At 33.5% G+C, this 16,593-nt stretch overlaps 1 protein-coding gene across 1 annotated transcript in view; it reads right to left on the reverse strand.

Annotated features, from left to right (window-relative positions):
• The window catches only part of DACH1 (dachshund family transcription factor 1), a 389,583-nt gene that overhangs the window by 163,721 nt on the left and 209,269 nt on the right, over positions 1-16,593 (reverse strand). The window contains exon 3 of the mRNA XM_054586415.1: positions 16,047-16,208. Within this exon, the coding sequence (XP_054442390.1) occupies positions 16,047-16,208 (162 nt within the window). The remainder of the gene's footprint in view (positions 1-16,046; positions 16,209-16,593) is intronic.

The following is a 16,593-nucleotide window of genomic DNA, read 5'->3' on the forward strand; positions in this document are numbered from 1 at the left end:
GAGCCCATGGTAGTTGATCTACTTTGAATAATATATATTATGTGAGCAATTTCGAGGAATTGGATATGACAATGGGAGACACGAAGGCTGTTTGAGGTCCCCTGAGAAACACCTGCACTTACTCTAACCCCCAAGAACTGAGGCATGGAGGGGGGAATCTACATAAACCTTAGTTATTAATAACCCTAAATATTGGAAGGAGAACAGATACAAAGGGGAGTCAGAGGCAATAGAACAGTATTAATATAAAAATGTCATGATTGTAAAAATCCTTTCAAGACAGAAGAAATCATTTGGCTCTATCAGCTAAAAAGGAAATAACTATGTCTTTTAAAGATAATGTATAATTAAGATATCTATTTGTCTCTAAGTAAAATTACATATAATAAATCATAAAAGTAAATGTAAAATTTGCCATACATAAATCATAGGAACTTATTCAAAATTATATTTTAACTTTATCCTTCATTCATGGTAAATCTAAAAAAGCTATATATCTAAAGCATAATTGTCTTATTGTTATGCCTACATGTATAGAATTCAATACTCAATTTTAAAGTATAAATACAATATGGCTTTCATGTAAAAGCTTCCAACTTCTTTTCAAACCATAAGTATAGAAATAATTTAAACCATTTTGCACATTATTTTATCTATCAATAGTAATTAACACAGTCTTAATCTGGCTAATGTTAATGACCACTGTTCTTCCGTAAATCCCAGTTAAACCAAGCTTATTAAGGGCTAATTAAAGGAAGTCTTATGTGCACTGAATAAAGTAATGTCAGTTTTTAGAGCTGGAGTACATGTTTTGTCTGATAACATAAAATGAGACAAAACTTTTCAATTAAAAGTTTATAGGCGAGCTGATTGTTGATTTCTAAAAAAAACGTGCCAATGAAATAACTGACAACTTCTTTATTATGTCTAGGTGTATGTGATTTTTAAAAGTGTAGCAATGTAATCTAAATCTAGAAGCAAATTTCCCAAGCATGACAGGAAGCTGAGCTGCAGCAAATATCCAATAAAATTGTTTAGATAAATAATCAGTCAGGATCTACTAGTGAAAATTCTGGATAAGTAAGAGATGTTGAGGGCATGTAGAGAACGAGGTATTATACACGGCTTCCAATAATCTTGAGAGACCAGGGACACTAGAAACTCCCAACTTTTTTGTGAGTATGTATCTGTGTGTTAATAATAAACTTTATTTTTTAATTTTTATTTTCTATTTAATACACTTTAGTATAGTGCTTACAGTGTGTCAGATTGTGCTCTGAGGACTAATTTAACCCAAATAAGCCCTATGAAATATTTATAATTATTATACTAATGATATAGATGAGGAGTCTGAGACACAGAAAAACTAAGGTGCCAAAAATGTCTGAAAAGAGTAATAAAGAACAGACACATTTTACACCCAAGAAGTTGGGCCCAGATTTTGTGTTCTCAATACCAAATCACAAACTCGTGTTGCCTGTTTTCACTTGCATGTGGGTTTTCACTTACATGTTCTCTCTCTCTCTCTCTCTCTCCCCCTCTCTTCTCTCACTCCTCTCTCTCTCCCTCCCTTTCTCCCTCTCTTTCTCTACCCGCCCCCCAGCCTCCATCTCGAAAGACTTCTTTGGGGAACAGAAGTAAATACCAAAGAGTACTAACAAAGTTTTAGGAGTCTGAGGATTAACAGAAATGGAACTTGGCATATCAATAGAAAGATGGGGATATGAAAATTAGGTATATGTGAATCTTAGAATTTGGGGTCAAATATCACTATAATGAGAAACTATCTGTGGTTATAACAAAATGATATTCAACTGCACTATGTTCAGAGTTTTTGTTTTGTTTTGTGTTCATCTGAATTTGGTGAAGAATAGGGCACTGGATTCTGAATAGTTTAAAAACAAGCAAACATATATGTACATACTTATTTATGTATGTGATAAGGTTAGAGATTATAATGACATTTAAATGTTTCTAATACAGTTTTAATGCTCAAATTTAGAGAAAAACAGACACAAATTTGATATTAAGGGGCAATATTTTCATGAAAATCTATTCCTCAGATGCAACTTGCATTGGGTAATGAATTGTTTTGACAAATTAGGTAATATTGAATACTGAATGACTTTCATACTTTGTTTTATCATTTCATTTCTTTTTTATTCATTGTTTTTGTCACCTTTATTTCTCAACGTCGGTGATTTATATCTAACTAATCAGAATTCCTGGTTATTGACTAAATGTAATACCGCCTGCACTGCATGAGTTTATGATAGGGAAATTTCAACCCACAAATCACACCAGATTCCTGGGGGAATAAGTAGATGTTATACAATTATGCTAGAGACTTCCTCTTAACAAAAAAATGCTTACAAACAAATGACTCATTCTGGCTGATCATTCTCTGAAATATCACATTATTGAACAGAATCACATCTCAGAAAATCACACAGTAAAGATAGACTAGGAAGAGTAAAATAGTTAGAAAGTTACCAACTACTCCATGACTTATTTTCAAAGAAACACCACATTAAAAAATTAATATTATGAGAAAGTAGAGAACTAAATAAACTTCTATATTCATTTCTGCTTAAATTTATCTCTTATCAATCACAGGAAGTAGGTTCTGTGCTATAAAGAGAAGATATTACCAGCAATATTTTAAATCATGGAGCTATATATTCAAAAGGAATCAATAAAATAATGTACAGGAACTGACAAACAACTAGTCAACAGAATCATTTTTTCTGAAATACTTAGCAGTAGACTTTTAAAGTAATTGCTTGTGGTCAACGTAACTTGTATTTTGGTCAGCTTGTTTGTTAGAATGGAATGTCATATCCATTTTTTTTTGGTTGCTGTCTGAGGAGGTTTTTCATACCTGTAATCAACCATAAGGAGGGTTATGATATTACCATATTTAAAAATTTTGTGATTTTTACCAAACAAGGTTTTGAAGGTCAATAGATTGTTTTTAAATAGATGAAGAGGTAAGAAAATACATATTTTCAGGAATAAAAAGTATATCCTAGGCTCATCCAAAAGTTTTGTGTTAAAATTTTTCTCTCTGGTAAAAATAAAAACACTTCTTATTCTGAAGTAATCATTGGAGACATTGTGTCTTTTTAAAAAATGATGTCTATGTGGGGGGTTCAATATCAACATGGATTAAGCCAATTATGGGATGCATCTTTCTTAGTGATGGAAGAACTCAGAAACTGCTGAGTTACAATTTGTGGTAAACATTCTGGAATATTGCCAGAGCCGATATAAACATTTCTGAGCTCACTTTTCCAGGGAACTCTTTTAAAAATCAATTAGAAGTGAAAGTCTTTCAATGCTGGTGTTTTAAAATGTCAAGCTTATATTACTTTTTCCTTGTGCATCAATGGCAATATTTCAAAACCTGTGTATTAAATTGATTACATTCTATAATTAAGCTATTAGAGGGGATAGAATGTTTCAAGTATTCTAAAATTTACACTACAGCAGAACTGGCTTGACTTTGTTTGTTCATTTGTCTGTTTTTAAAGAATATAAGCTCGATTAGGTAAATAAAATGGGGAAAGCACACGTAGAAAGCACTAGGTAAGAAGAGTGTATATACGGAGTTTCAGATTTTATATTTAAAGCATGCTCAAATATATTTATTGATTTTGAAAAATATTTTTAACATTACAGGTCAACAAGTTAGAATAATAAATGCTTTATTTATGATTCCTGAATCAGGAGTTTTAGCAAGTATTCTATAGACAATGGCAGAAGTTAGTTATGAGTCTAAATGTACAAAGATCTATTCAAGAATTATAATATTTATTCAGAAGTACATATGAATGTACATGAATACTTATATGCATATATGTTTGAATAAGTGTGTATACATAGCTGTTGTATTATTAAAAGAGGGTATTATCAAAAGTTTTAAAGGTAGTACCAATTTTTCATGTGCCAAAAGCACCTAACTGTGTGTCATAAACACAAAGATGCCATAGACAATTATATATTTTTAGAAAAAGATAAGATTAGAATCTGTAGCTATCAAAAAGTGTGCTCTTTAGTCAAGAAATAAATCACACAGTTACTGTAGAGAGCAAAGGATTAAAATTCCTCATGTATGTGTAACAAACACATTGATATTAATTGGTTTGTCCTTTCAAGTTGTGTTTATCTCTTCATTTCCATCACAGTTTCAAAGGTCACTCCATTCCATTTATAAATCCAATATGACAGAGATTAGTAAAGCAAAATGCAACACTAAATGAGTGCATCATCATGCACTCACACATCTCACAATTCATTTATCCAATTAATAAAAAATACCATCACATGCTTTGTGGTGAGTTTTTCCAAAGCATTAAAATGGTTCATGTCGAGAAAACTTATTCATAAGCATTTAGGTTTCACAGTATAGAAAATGTAGAGAAACAGTGAAGTGGGAAGACAGCAAAATAAGTAGTTCTACATTTTTCCAAAAGAAAAAAAGAGACTTTAAGAAAATAAATATGTTCAGTAAATTCAGTTTAGACTTGTAATGAGAGATTCTTGGAAGGTGCAATATAGAGATAAAAGAATAATGTGTGTGTGTGTTTGTGTGTGTGTGTGTGAGAGAGAGAGAGAGAGAGAGAGAGAGGCAGAGAGAGACAGAAAGAGAGAGAAAGGGGTGAGAGAGAGAAAGAGAGAGAGATGTCTAGCTGTTTAATTGCTGAGGTCACATATTATTGAGAAGAGAAATTTTAAAAATTGAAGTGTCATTATTTACTAATAGTTATGAGAAAATTTATAACCTTGATGCTCATTTTGATACATTTATTTGAAAAGATTTAGACTATGATCTTTTCTCTCTATGTAGGCACAATTTTGGACAGTGGTAGGTATGCAAAAGAAAAAGAAGAAACTAAATACATGCTCGTGTGCATTAAAACTGGCAACCCTAGAAGGCCACATTTAGGTTGCTACAGGAAATAACTTGGGACACAATTTGACAGACTTTTGTTTTCACAAGTCCCATTCCAAAAATGTTGTTGGGTTATCCAAGTTAAAGGATGAAAGAAGAAAAACAGAAATGCAAGTAAGAGCAAGATAAGCCAGAAAGAAGAAGGCTCAGAAGACCTTGTAGTACCCTTCAGAACTGAGATAAAATTATAAAGGAAAAACAATCTATGTTCATAAAAGCAGATGAAGATACATAGAACTAACAAACAAATTATTTCTAAATGATAAGACTTGTATTTTTCTAAGACAAACATGAATGAAATGAAAACAAATTGAAACTGGTTTCAGAACTCTTTCTTTTCCCATCTCTATTATATTGATCTGTCTCACGAAGCATTAGACCATCTTAGAATCCTAAGGCAAAATCCAGGATGTTTTTACAAGGCTGTTAGATTTTTAAGTAGGCTTGAATCACTCAAATGGCCTAGTGCCTGAGTCTGAGTATAAACTATTTATGACCACCTTATAATTAATAAAGTCATATCACATTTGTATTTATTTACTAATCTATGAATTTTTATATAATTGTGTTGTGTGATATAGTTAGGTTTTTTTTTTTTTAACATAAAGTATCCCTTTAAATTAAATATACATTCTGGAAAGAGTTTAAGTAAAACGAATTATTAAATGTTCTCTGAAGATGGTAAAGTTAACTTTCCCTGGATACTCTGAAATGAATTATCTTCTATAAAACAGAGGTATTTCCCAAAGATGTCAATCTATGCACTTGCACAAATAAAATTCCAGATGAATAATTTGTTTTTTTAAATTTTTCATTTAGAAAATGAAAAACTTTTCAGAGAATTCTTGAAACGTTGTAATTTTGTATGAACTCCATTGATGAAAAAGACTTAAGTATGTGTCATAAAGACATGCTCAGCACTGATAAAAATGCAGAGTTCACACTTTCTTTTAAATTGTTTTAACTTTGTAACACCCAAGTACACATAGATGACTGGGATGCACAACATACACACATATCCTCTCTCCTCTGTCCCTGAGCAGATTATTATTCCCAGGCCACAAATGACCCCAAGGAAGTAAGTACACGCCTTGGCTGAACAATTTGTCAACAGCTTGAAGTGACAGCCATGGTGAGTCAATCCCGTGTCCCCACATATCAGATGTAGGCCACATTCTTCAGTCTGCAGAACCAGAAAGCAAAAAAGTCCCTGTCGCATTTGCCCTTTCATAGAGATGGAAATATTATTAGAAAGGACATAAACAGACTAATTAAATCACAGCAGTATGGCTGGGATGACAGCTGGTACAGCGTGTGACTGAGAAGATCCATATCTGTGAGCAGGAGGTACTTCACTTCCAATCCACTCGCTATTAGGTGCTTTCAAGCTTGCTGTGCAGACATTAAATAATAACATATCATTTCCAAGACTAAAACGATGTAAAGAAATAAAAAAAGGCTTTCTAACCAAGAAATCTTTTGTGCAACAGAGAAAAAAATCATTTACCACTCAGTTCTGCTTTTGAGATAAAGATGTAATAATGCCATTACCTTTCATCAGCAGGATCCTTGAAAATCAACACTCTTTGCTTATCATGCTGTGAAATACAAATAGAGCTAAAGGCATGGTCTGCGAGGCACTGCTGCAGCGATATTAACTAACAGATCTGCCCTTTGTGAAGGAAACCGTATCCGTTTCATTAGTGCAGACTCTAATTCAAAACTGTTGAAAATGAACTGCACATACTGTTTTAATAACAACATTCCTAATCATTATCAAACTGGTAATTCTCTCAGCACTGAATGTAAGGGTCTGTGTTTCCATTATGACCTGCTGTTAAAGAAAACCATATTTAGATCCTCCATTCTTTTCTATCTTTCAAATACTCCAGGTTTGTTTTGTGGGGAGGCATCGAGAGTCTGCAAGATTATATCTGCCACATTATATCATAATGGGAGAATGGACATTTTTACATATTTATGTCAACTACTATGTTATTTACTTATCATCATTTAGTTGTTCTATTCTGTATTCCGTTTGACATGCCATGACTCATACAAATGGCTTTGTACAATTTTGGGATATTTGGACAATTTAGAGAAGAATTACAGTGGTACAAATGTGACACATTAGGTCTGGTGACGGGGGCATTGGGTTCCGAGTAGTACACGTGTGCTCCCACACGTGTACTCACAGTAATGCTCACAGTAATGTTGGTCCATGAACACCCTGGTATCAGCTCAATACATTTTCTAATATCAGATCATCATAAGACTTATCTGGTAGTAAGAGGACTGAATAAGGCCTGGGGTTATTTTAAACTGAAATGTTTTCTCCCACCTATATTTTTGAAGTTTAGGTAAACAATACTGCATGCTGACGTAGGGTTACGAGGATCAGTTTTAGCACTTTCCTGTATGAAAACTCTATTTCCAAGGCTGTGACAAATGCATCCAATCCCCCAGACTGCGATGGAGTCTACATACAATAAATCCATATAACAATTGGATAGATCTTACATTGCTTATGTTTTATGATTACACAAGGTTACAGCATCAAATAAAATCATTTCATTTACATTTCTTGGTATGATATGCTTGAATTATCAGGTTTACTTCATTATCCTATCATTAGCTGGAATAAGCAGTATTAAAACAAAACAAAAAAACACTGGATCAATATTTCTAATTATGATCTCCAACTCTCCATAAAAAGAAAAAAATATGAAAATGAAAGACACTATATAAAAAGTGGAAATATTCTCTGAATTCTGCCTATCTATACCATAGAATACATTTAATAATTCATACAGGAAACTAATACATGTTATTGGTCATGTCATTGGTTAATGATTTTATAAACATGTAGAAATGGATTTAGAAACATATGCTGAAATATTTTAAAAAGAGAATAGTATTGCTTTTACTATATGAAAGTATGTTTCCATAAATGCACCTACTATGCCACTGGTGTTTCTATTATTTTTATAATCAATTATAATAAAAAACGTTATGAGAGAAAATGCAAAATGATACCATCCACTTCATATAAAACCATGAAAAGGAGATTAATAAAATGGCCAGTTATTAATATACTCACATGTCATTTTAAAATAAACTAATTTTAAGCAATATTAATTTTTTGAAAAATTCATAATTGTTCCACAATGACACAACAATGTTAAATTCTTGCCTAGTTCCTTTCAAACCCTAATGAAATCAATTTATAGTAAAAAAGTATAAAATTCTATACCATCTTTTTTCACATTCAGAATAATATTTTCTACTGTATTCATCATATATAATGATTACATAATATGTGATACTATATTATAATATGCTTAATAATGACTTGTTTTGGACATTTAGGCCATTTCAAGTTTCTATTTTATCTTAGAAATCACTGTAAAGAATACCTTCTAGCCTTTTATCTTCTATTGAGATTTCAAAGAATTTTTAAGCCAACAGGGTAACTGAGCATCAAGCTCCTTATTTAGTAAATAAGAAAGCTGAGAAATTAAAAGACTTATCTAAGTTGCTAAGAATTTATTAGCTTCATGATGACTAGAAGCAAAATCTCCTGACATAGTTTTCTCTCTGCTCCTCCCTCCCAGTTTGTAGATCCATCTAGAAAAACTGGTCATGCCATAAGATGCTCAAATTTTACACAATGATTTTTTTAAGTAATTTTGTTTTAAACTAGCTATTTAATCTGTATGTGTTCACATTAGATTACTTATTAAACATACTTAATAAAGAAAATGCCAGAAATATTAAATATTTACAAAAGCATTAAAATTTATGAAAGTAGAGCTTACTATTTTTAAATTATTTTAATGTTGAAATTAACAATTTTATTTGAAATGTCAGGATATGAAGCCATCTTTCACATAGGGAATGATATGAACCATATGGCTTATTCACAATCAATTGAATTGCAAACCATGACAGTTCCTACACTTTTAAGAGATGCTTATGTGGTCCTTCCATTAAAATTCCACTAATGTGACATTTGTGAAAAGGTTTATGTTTGGACATACTTTCCTCACCATATGTGAAGCAACAGAGAGCAAAAACATCAATTCAAAGTGTTTATATAAATTGACAGCTATCAGTTCTAAAATATTCCTCATCACATTTGTCAGAATGTTTCTGGCCTTTTAGGGTAGGCTTGTGTGCTTCCATGTTTACAAGAGCCTGCCTGTTAATACTGTTAAATTTTACTCATCAGGCAGGAAGAAACATCTTTAAAATCATTGTTAGGCAGAGACATTAAGAAAGTTTAGAAAAACTTTCCATATTTAATCTGTTAAACAATGGCAAATTTCTTATGAATCAGTGATACTGTAATTGAACTGGAGACATTTTTAGAGCAAGCTTGCTTTGGCTTTTTCACCCTCCGATTTGGAATCTGCTCACAGTACTGCCAGCTTAACCAAAAAGGATTAACTCTCATATCCAACTGAGAACACAGATAATTCTCAGTAATTGGTAAAAAATGAAGATGAATGGGGCTGAGAGATAAGGAGCAATTAGCTCATCAGCAGTTACAGCTGTGCACTCAATCCGGATCCATCTCTTGAGTCTCGGCCCCTTTTAAAGAACCTAAGCAGAATAAGCACAGGACACCCCCTACCCAAAAAATTGCGTATACCTGCCCATCATTTCTCTAGTCTTCCACTTTATTTCCTCACTATACAAAGACACCTGTCATAGCATGCTATGTAAATTACTACCTCTCTCAGGACCTGTGTCTAAAGCCAATCTTCTTTTTAAACTTTTTTTTTTATAACAGAAACCAAATGACTACTGTAGACACTCTTAAATTCCCTGTCAATCGTTTCATTATAGCAGCATCATCTGTTTGAAAATATAAGCAATTCCCTCATCTAATTATAGGAAGGATTTGAGGTTCATTAACATTGCCAAGGCAGAGAATCCAATGTGCAACTGCAGAGCTCTGCTTGGTGGCCTGTGTTCTCAGTTTCCTTTTATTTGCTTTCTCAAGGTCTCCAAGACTTTTTCCTGAAATCATAAAAAAGTACTTTTTCCTTTCAAATAGACATGTGAATTAGAAGAAAGGAAATAACTTCACTGTAAACCATTCTATTTCTGGGGGAATGGTTTAAAAAAAAGATAAGGGGATGGTCAGCCTGAGAAGATAATTTTATCTCCCTAATGCCTTTTTTTTCTATTTGATTTTTTTTTTTGGTTGATGGACAGAAGTAAGGAGTAAGGAATGCAACTGAAGAACCCAGTTGTTAATCCCAAGCTCAAATTCTTGTTTTTGTTTGAAACTTCTACATCATTGCAATTTATTGCAAGTTTAAGAAAATGAAAAAGAATCCTACGTTGCAGGGGTTTGAAATGTGTTCAGGTTTCTGGATCACTTGCATCAGTGGACACTTATAATCCACAGGGCTCCGAAAGAGAAAAGACTGAAGTCTCCAGATTACTTCACTTCCTTACAGAAATAACAGCAGTGGGGGTTATGACTATAGTTTAAACAATAAGAATTTCTTGGGACATCTGTTTTGAGATCACATTTTGAATAGATATGAACTCATTTCCTACCAAGCAAGCAATCTACTATTGTTGATAGCTGTTTACCAGTTCTGTGAGTCAGATATTAGCTTGTGGCAAAGGTCCCTCTTAAAATCTCCGAGTATTCTTTAAACTGTGTACATAGTGTTTTCCTTAAATAAAATGTTAAGAGAAGTAAAAATGCAGTCCTTTCCTGTCTCTTGGTAAATTATAGTCCACAAAGTCTCAGACTTGAGAATAATATTTAATGTATTTATCTTTAAAGAGTCATTTCCTATGTTGTCATTAGTTAAGGGAGTAAGATATTAGGTTCAGCAAGTATTTAAGTAACACAGAAACTATTAAGAGATGCTCACTATGTCAATATTTATGTAGCATTTCAAAACTAGAAGTAAAACTAAGTTCCCTTTATTTAGATTAAATCAATTGTGATTTAGTATCTTCCAAAATGTGCATGATGGCAAAAAAAAAAAAAAAAAGTGATTAGCAGATAAAAACACAACTAAAGATACTGTGGAATTGACCTTGGGTTCACTGGTTTTAAATTCTGCCTTTCTGTGATCCTAGTCCCAATTTCCAAGCAGCATTTTTTTAAGCTGGTTATGTAGATCAGTCCTTAAAGCAAAAAAATAGCAATTTATCTGGCCTGCATGTTGTGGATAGTGTTGCCACTAAAAAGAATCCAGGACATTTTTCCTTCTTATCTGCAATGTAGCTCATATCAGCCAACCTGTCACAAGATAGTACTTGATATAAACAAGAGATTGCAAAGACATCTCAGTAATCAATATCAGGATGGCTACAGTATGGAAACCCCAACCAGTGCATATCATTTGTCTCAGCATCTATTTCTATGGCCAAATGAAGCATTAATTCAAATCATAAATCTATGGTGATTTAAATCTGGGAATGAGCACCTGCCTGCTTTAATGATTTATTTTGTACATTTCAGTAAGCAGGAGATTTGTCCATATGAACTGACAGGTCACCTTCAGATGCCAGGAGCAGACTGTTTATCACCATGCAGACTAGCATCTCATCTTAGCAAGTAAATATTAAACTAAAAGAATCCAATTGATTGTGGATGAGGGAGAATGGCGACATGGCCATATATTTTACTCAGCATGCTGATGCCTCACTCAGATGTATCGTGAAGTTCTCGGTTCTTCCTAAAGTGATCACTCTGTTGGAAAGATGTGAGCTCAAGGTTACCAGGTAAAATTGGAATATACAATAATTATTTGTCAGTGTCAAAGGTTTCTTTAAACACTTTTTTTGGCTAATTTTTATGATTCATAATAAGAACTGGAAAGGGCCATCTACAATAAAAATACCCCTTCACCCCGGCCAGCCAAAATCAAACCAAACCAAGCAAAAATAAAGTCTATTTTCTCAAGCAATAAGGATTTATTTACAACCAAGAAAAACAAACAAACAAATAAATAAAAAAAACAGTGTTCCTACAAAGGAAAATCTGAAATGCTCAACAAAACATGTGAGCCAGACAAGTACAAGAAAAAAGAACCCTGAAAAGACTTCAGAATTGTCACTGGATTTGGGTAGAGCTAAGTAGCAACAATACATCATTTAAGTAGCATCTCTCTGAGGGGTTTCACTACTTCAAAGAACCAATTGATAGATTCATGAGAGCACTAAGTTTGTGTTCTGAAATATAGGCCCTTGAGAGAGTCTTGGGATTCCTCCTGGAGTTCTTATGCCTCAACATCACTTCCTGAGCAGCTCCTGCTCACTTCTGCTCCTCAAGGAGAAGGCCCATCCTGCTATGACTGCCTGCAGCACGGGCTGTCCTGCCCTTGGACTGCGTGCCGGTTGAGTACTAGGACTGCCATATGATTCATCTCGTTTCCTAGAATGAGCTAAAACCAAACGTACAAAAAAATTCAAGTGACACTAATAGCTACCCCCAAATTTCCTCACAGGCTGGCAGCTTAACAAATAATACCCAGAAGGGAAAAGAGGAAAACAGAGGTGAAAGCAATTAAATTCTGTAAAAAGAGGACAGAGTTAATTTTCAGGAGGGCAAATTGGGAGAAATAATAATAATAGCAAAAGCAATATCAAAATGACCAACCAGGCCCTGGCTGGTGTGTTTCAGTGGACTGAGTGCCAGCCTGCAAACCAAAGGGTCACTGGTTTGATTCCCAGTAAGGGCACATGCCAGGGTTGTGAACCAGGTCCCCAGATGGGGGTGTGTGAGAGGCAACCACAGACTGATGTTTCTCTCCCTCTGTTTCTCCCTCCCTTCCCCTCTCTCTAAAAATAAATAAATAAAATCTTAAAACAAAAAACAAAAAACGACCAACCAATCTTATTGGTGACCAAAAAGGTGGTAAGCAGGCATTATAATAAAGTGATAAACACTTGACAAATATGATCTCCTTGAATTATTACGATGTAGATACGATTCTTTATGACATTTTCCAGATTTGAAACGTTAGGCTCAAAATGTTTGATAACTTTGCAAGGTCACAGAGCAAGTAATTACTGAACGTTTACCAAGAGGCAAGCACTGTTCTCAGAATCAGAGAAGACTAGGGCCATATAAAGCAACTGCTAATTCAGCAACTGCTTTGATCTATACAAGCTCAATCCCCACTCCTACCATTGTGTTGTACTCTCTCTACCTTCCCCTTCTGCAAAACTCTCTTTTTCTCATCTCTAGATGAGAAACAGTAGCAATAATACTAACATTATAACAACCCCAAAATATTAAGCCCCTCTAAGAAAATTCAAATAAATTTCTGCTCCTGCTTCAAATTGGTATTGGGACCATAAATTCAACTAAAAAAAGAATAAAATATACAAAAAATGATATAAACTACCAACTACATACTTTAATGAAGGAAAGGTAACTACCTTTTCCAAGTAAAACACAAAAGAAAATCCAAATCATTCTTGTTTTAAGTATTATGATAGCCAATGTATTCAAATAATTAGGATAAACTATTATTTGGCCCATAAGCAAATATTATTTTATGTCAATGCTCAATCATGAGCCATAGTCTCTTTTTGTTTCTCCAAAGACAACTGCTGCTCTGCTGCTCAGAAATTTGAACAGAATTATAATGTTTTAATATATTTTGCTTTAAATGTTATTAACTTGCATATTTTGTTTACCCTTCCTCTCAATATCAACTATTAAGAACAGTCCGCATTAAAGTCTTACTCTTCTAAAAATTTAAAAACAATCCAGGTTATGTTTTAAAATAATAATTGAAATTTATAATGGCCAATTATTTATATTTAGAAGGGCCTAATTTTTTGGCCCTGGCCAGGTAGCTCAGTTGGTCAGAGCGTTGTCCCAATATGAAAAAGTTGAGGGTTTGACCCCTGTTCAGGGAACATACAAGAATCAACCAATGAGTGCATAAATAAGTGGAACAACAAATTGATTCTCTCTCTCTCTCAAATAAAAATCAATTAATAAAAAATTCAATTAAATAAAGTGTTTAATCTTGCTCTCTATTTTATAAGCTAAAGTCAGGACTTTTTATTTTTAAAAATATGTAATTAATAGTTCCCAAAAAAAGAATTATAATTCATTTTACTTCAGTCATTTCTTAACTTTTAAAAAATATTTTATTTATTTATTTTTAGAGAGAAGGGAAAGGAGGGAGAAGGAAAGAGAGAGAAACACCGATGTACAAGAGAAATATTAATCGGTTGCCCTTTGCCTGTCCCACAACTGGAGACTGGGCCGCGACCTAGCCATGAGCCCAGACCAGGAACCAAACTGGTGACCTTTCATTTTGCAGGACAACATGCAACCAACTGAGCCACACTGGTCAGGACGTTATTTTTAACTTTTCTTTCAAAAAGATATTTATTTTTAAAAGTATCACAGTCAAATTGACTTCTTGGACACGGATGATATAGTTTTATGAATTTTAACCCTTTTGTCACATAGACACCTCCGCATTCAGGACACATAAATATGCTTTAACTCCAGAAAATTTCCCTTAACAATTACACTCACCCCTCCCTTCTTGCAACTACTGCCCTGATCTACATCCCTACGTGTTTGCCTTTTCTAAAACACCAGATAGATAAAATCATATATGCCTTTTTATGTTGACTTATTTCACCCAATTTAAAACCTGTCCATGTTTGTTTGTTTCATTTTTCAGAAAACCCCCTTTCTCCCATATACCTGAGTTGAGCAGTAACACCTTTTGGATGATCACACAGTCACTATATGGTTTTAACTCTGAAAAGTCTAAATTTATGCATGTAAATAATGATCTACACAAACTGCTGCCTTCTGCCTTCTCACTGGAAACACCACAATTGCAGGCACTGATGTTTCCCTTAGTCTCTTTCAGTTCTAAAGCCATGGCTTTTGACTCTCGACCATTTCTATTCACTCTCAGAACCGCCATCACCTTCTTTCTAACTTGCTCTCAACTCAAACCCACTACCGCCACACATTTTCTATTTCCCCCATGTGGTTCCACTGAAAAGTTCTATTTTCCCTCTTTTTACATAAGAAGATATTCTTTGGCATCACTGAAGCAGTGGTATTTTGTGTTTTGTATATGTATTTCAAAATTACTTCCTACTGGAACATTCACATCTGGCGTATGGTTCCATGGAACTCCTGCAAGAATGATTATTATTGAAATCCATAGTACTCCTCCATATGTCCTTAACTACATGCCAGTGGACTGAAAGCAGAGAGCTGATTACCTAAAGAAATAATCTGTTAAAATGATGCATGGAAAGGAAAGCTTAATTGAACTTCCATGAATTATTGTGCTCTCTATGAACATATGTTGGATATAGTATCTTACATCTTGTAGTATCCAAATTTCTTGTGTTAAATTATATTTTGAACATGGCTTCTACATTTCAAAGGGAAACAACACAATGCAGTGGCAGAAAAAAATGTTATGTCTCACCAACACATAAAGGCTAAAGATATCAATAAAAAAATTAACCCACATTTGAAGGTGTGTTTGACAAAACAAATTACACAGATGAATTCTGCAATGTACAAACTGTTCCCCTGGCTTAAATTGTGACCATAAAGTTTTATACATATCTCAAGAAAAAATATAAAGAGAAATTAAAGTTGTATGTTTAATATGAGGAAAGTGGGAAAGGACTGTATATAGACAGAATTAATTACCATATATATTTTGTTGTTAATGCAAAACTCTTATTTAATAACAAATATATTAAGAATAAAAAAGATAGTGTGTTTTTGTTTGTAAATATTCTTCTACCACCTTACTCATAAACAATATTTTAGAATACTGATTATTAAAACTTATTTGTATTATGAAAGATGTTAACTCTATGCTTACAGAAGTTGCAGACATAAAGTTGATCCTATAATAAAAAATAATGATGCTAATCATTTATTTAGACTGCGTTATTAGATGCTAAATGGTATCTTCAAAATACCCACTGTTTCAAAGCTACAAGTACGGACTTCTTGAATGGGTAACCAAGAGTTTTGTTCTGGAAAAGAACATAATGTGGTAGCAAAATGATCACAATAAGTTTCAGTGAATATAAAACTTACCAACACTTGAATTCATGTCCCCATTTTCAGAATCTGCTCCATGTTGGTTATTACTGGCATGATAGTTGCTCATAGCTTCTAATTTGATTTTTTTCACCTTCATTGCTTCGGCAATAGCTGCATTGGTAGCAGCGGCAGCTGCTGCAGCTGCTGCTGTCAGACCTTAAAAGAATAAATTAAAAATGAGGTAATTCAAAATCTGATTCTTCATATAATAGTTCGTGTACTTTATATAACACACACAAACATATTAAAGTATCTGATTCTTTTACGCAATATTCGGGCACATATATTCATTCCCAACTAGCCCCTCCCTAAAAAAAAACAAACCCTGATACAATAAAGGGGAAACTCTCTAATCTCCCAAATTAAATATTGGTAGAAACATAATTCAGACATAGAACAACAGTAGTAGAAATGCAGCCAGAATGACATCTCAGACAAACCAATCTGAACATGTATTCCCTGTTTAAAACCCCCTACAGCTTCCTAATGGGGGGGAAATCTGAACTGCTTAGCTTAATTCACAAAATCTTGCCCTAAGGAG

Source organism: Pteronotus mesoamericanus, unplaced genomic scaffold (assembly GCF_021234165.1).
Source record: "Pteronotus mesoamericanus isolate MK-2021 breed Mesoamerican mustached bat unplaced genomic scaffold, CSHL_Meso_final contig_94, whole genome shotgun sequence".
Taxonomy (NCBI): Eukaryota; Metazoa; Chordata; class Mammalia; order Chiroptera; family Mormoopidae; genus Pteronotus; species Pteronotus mesoamericanus.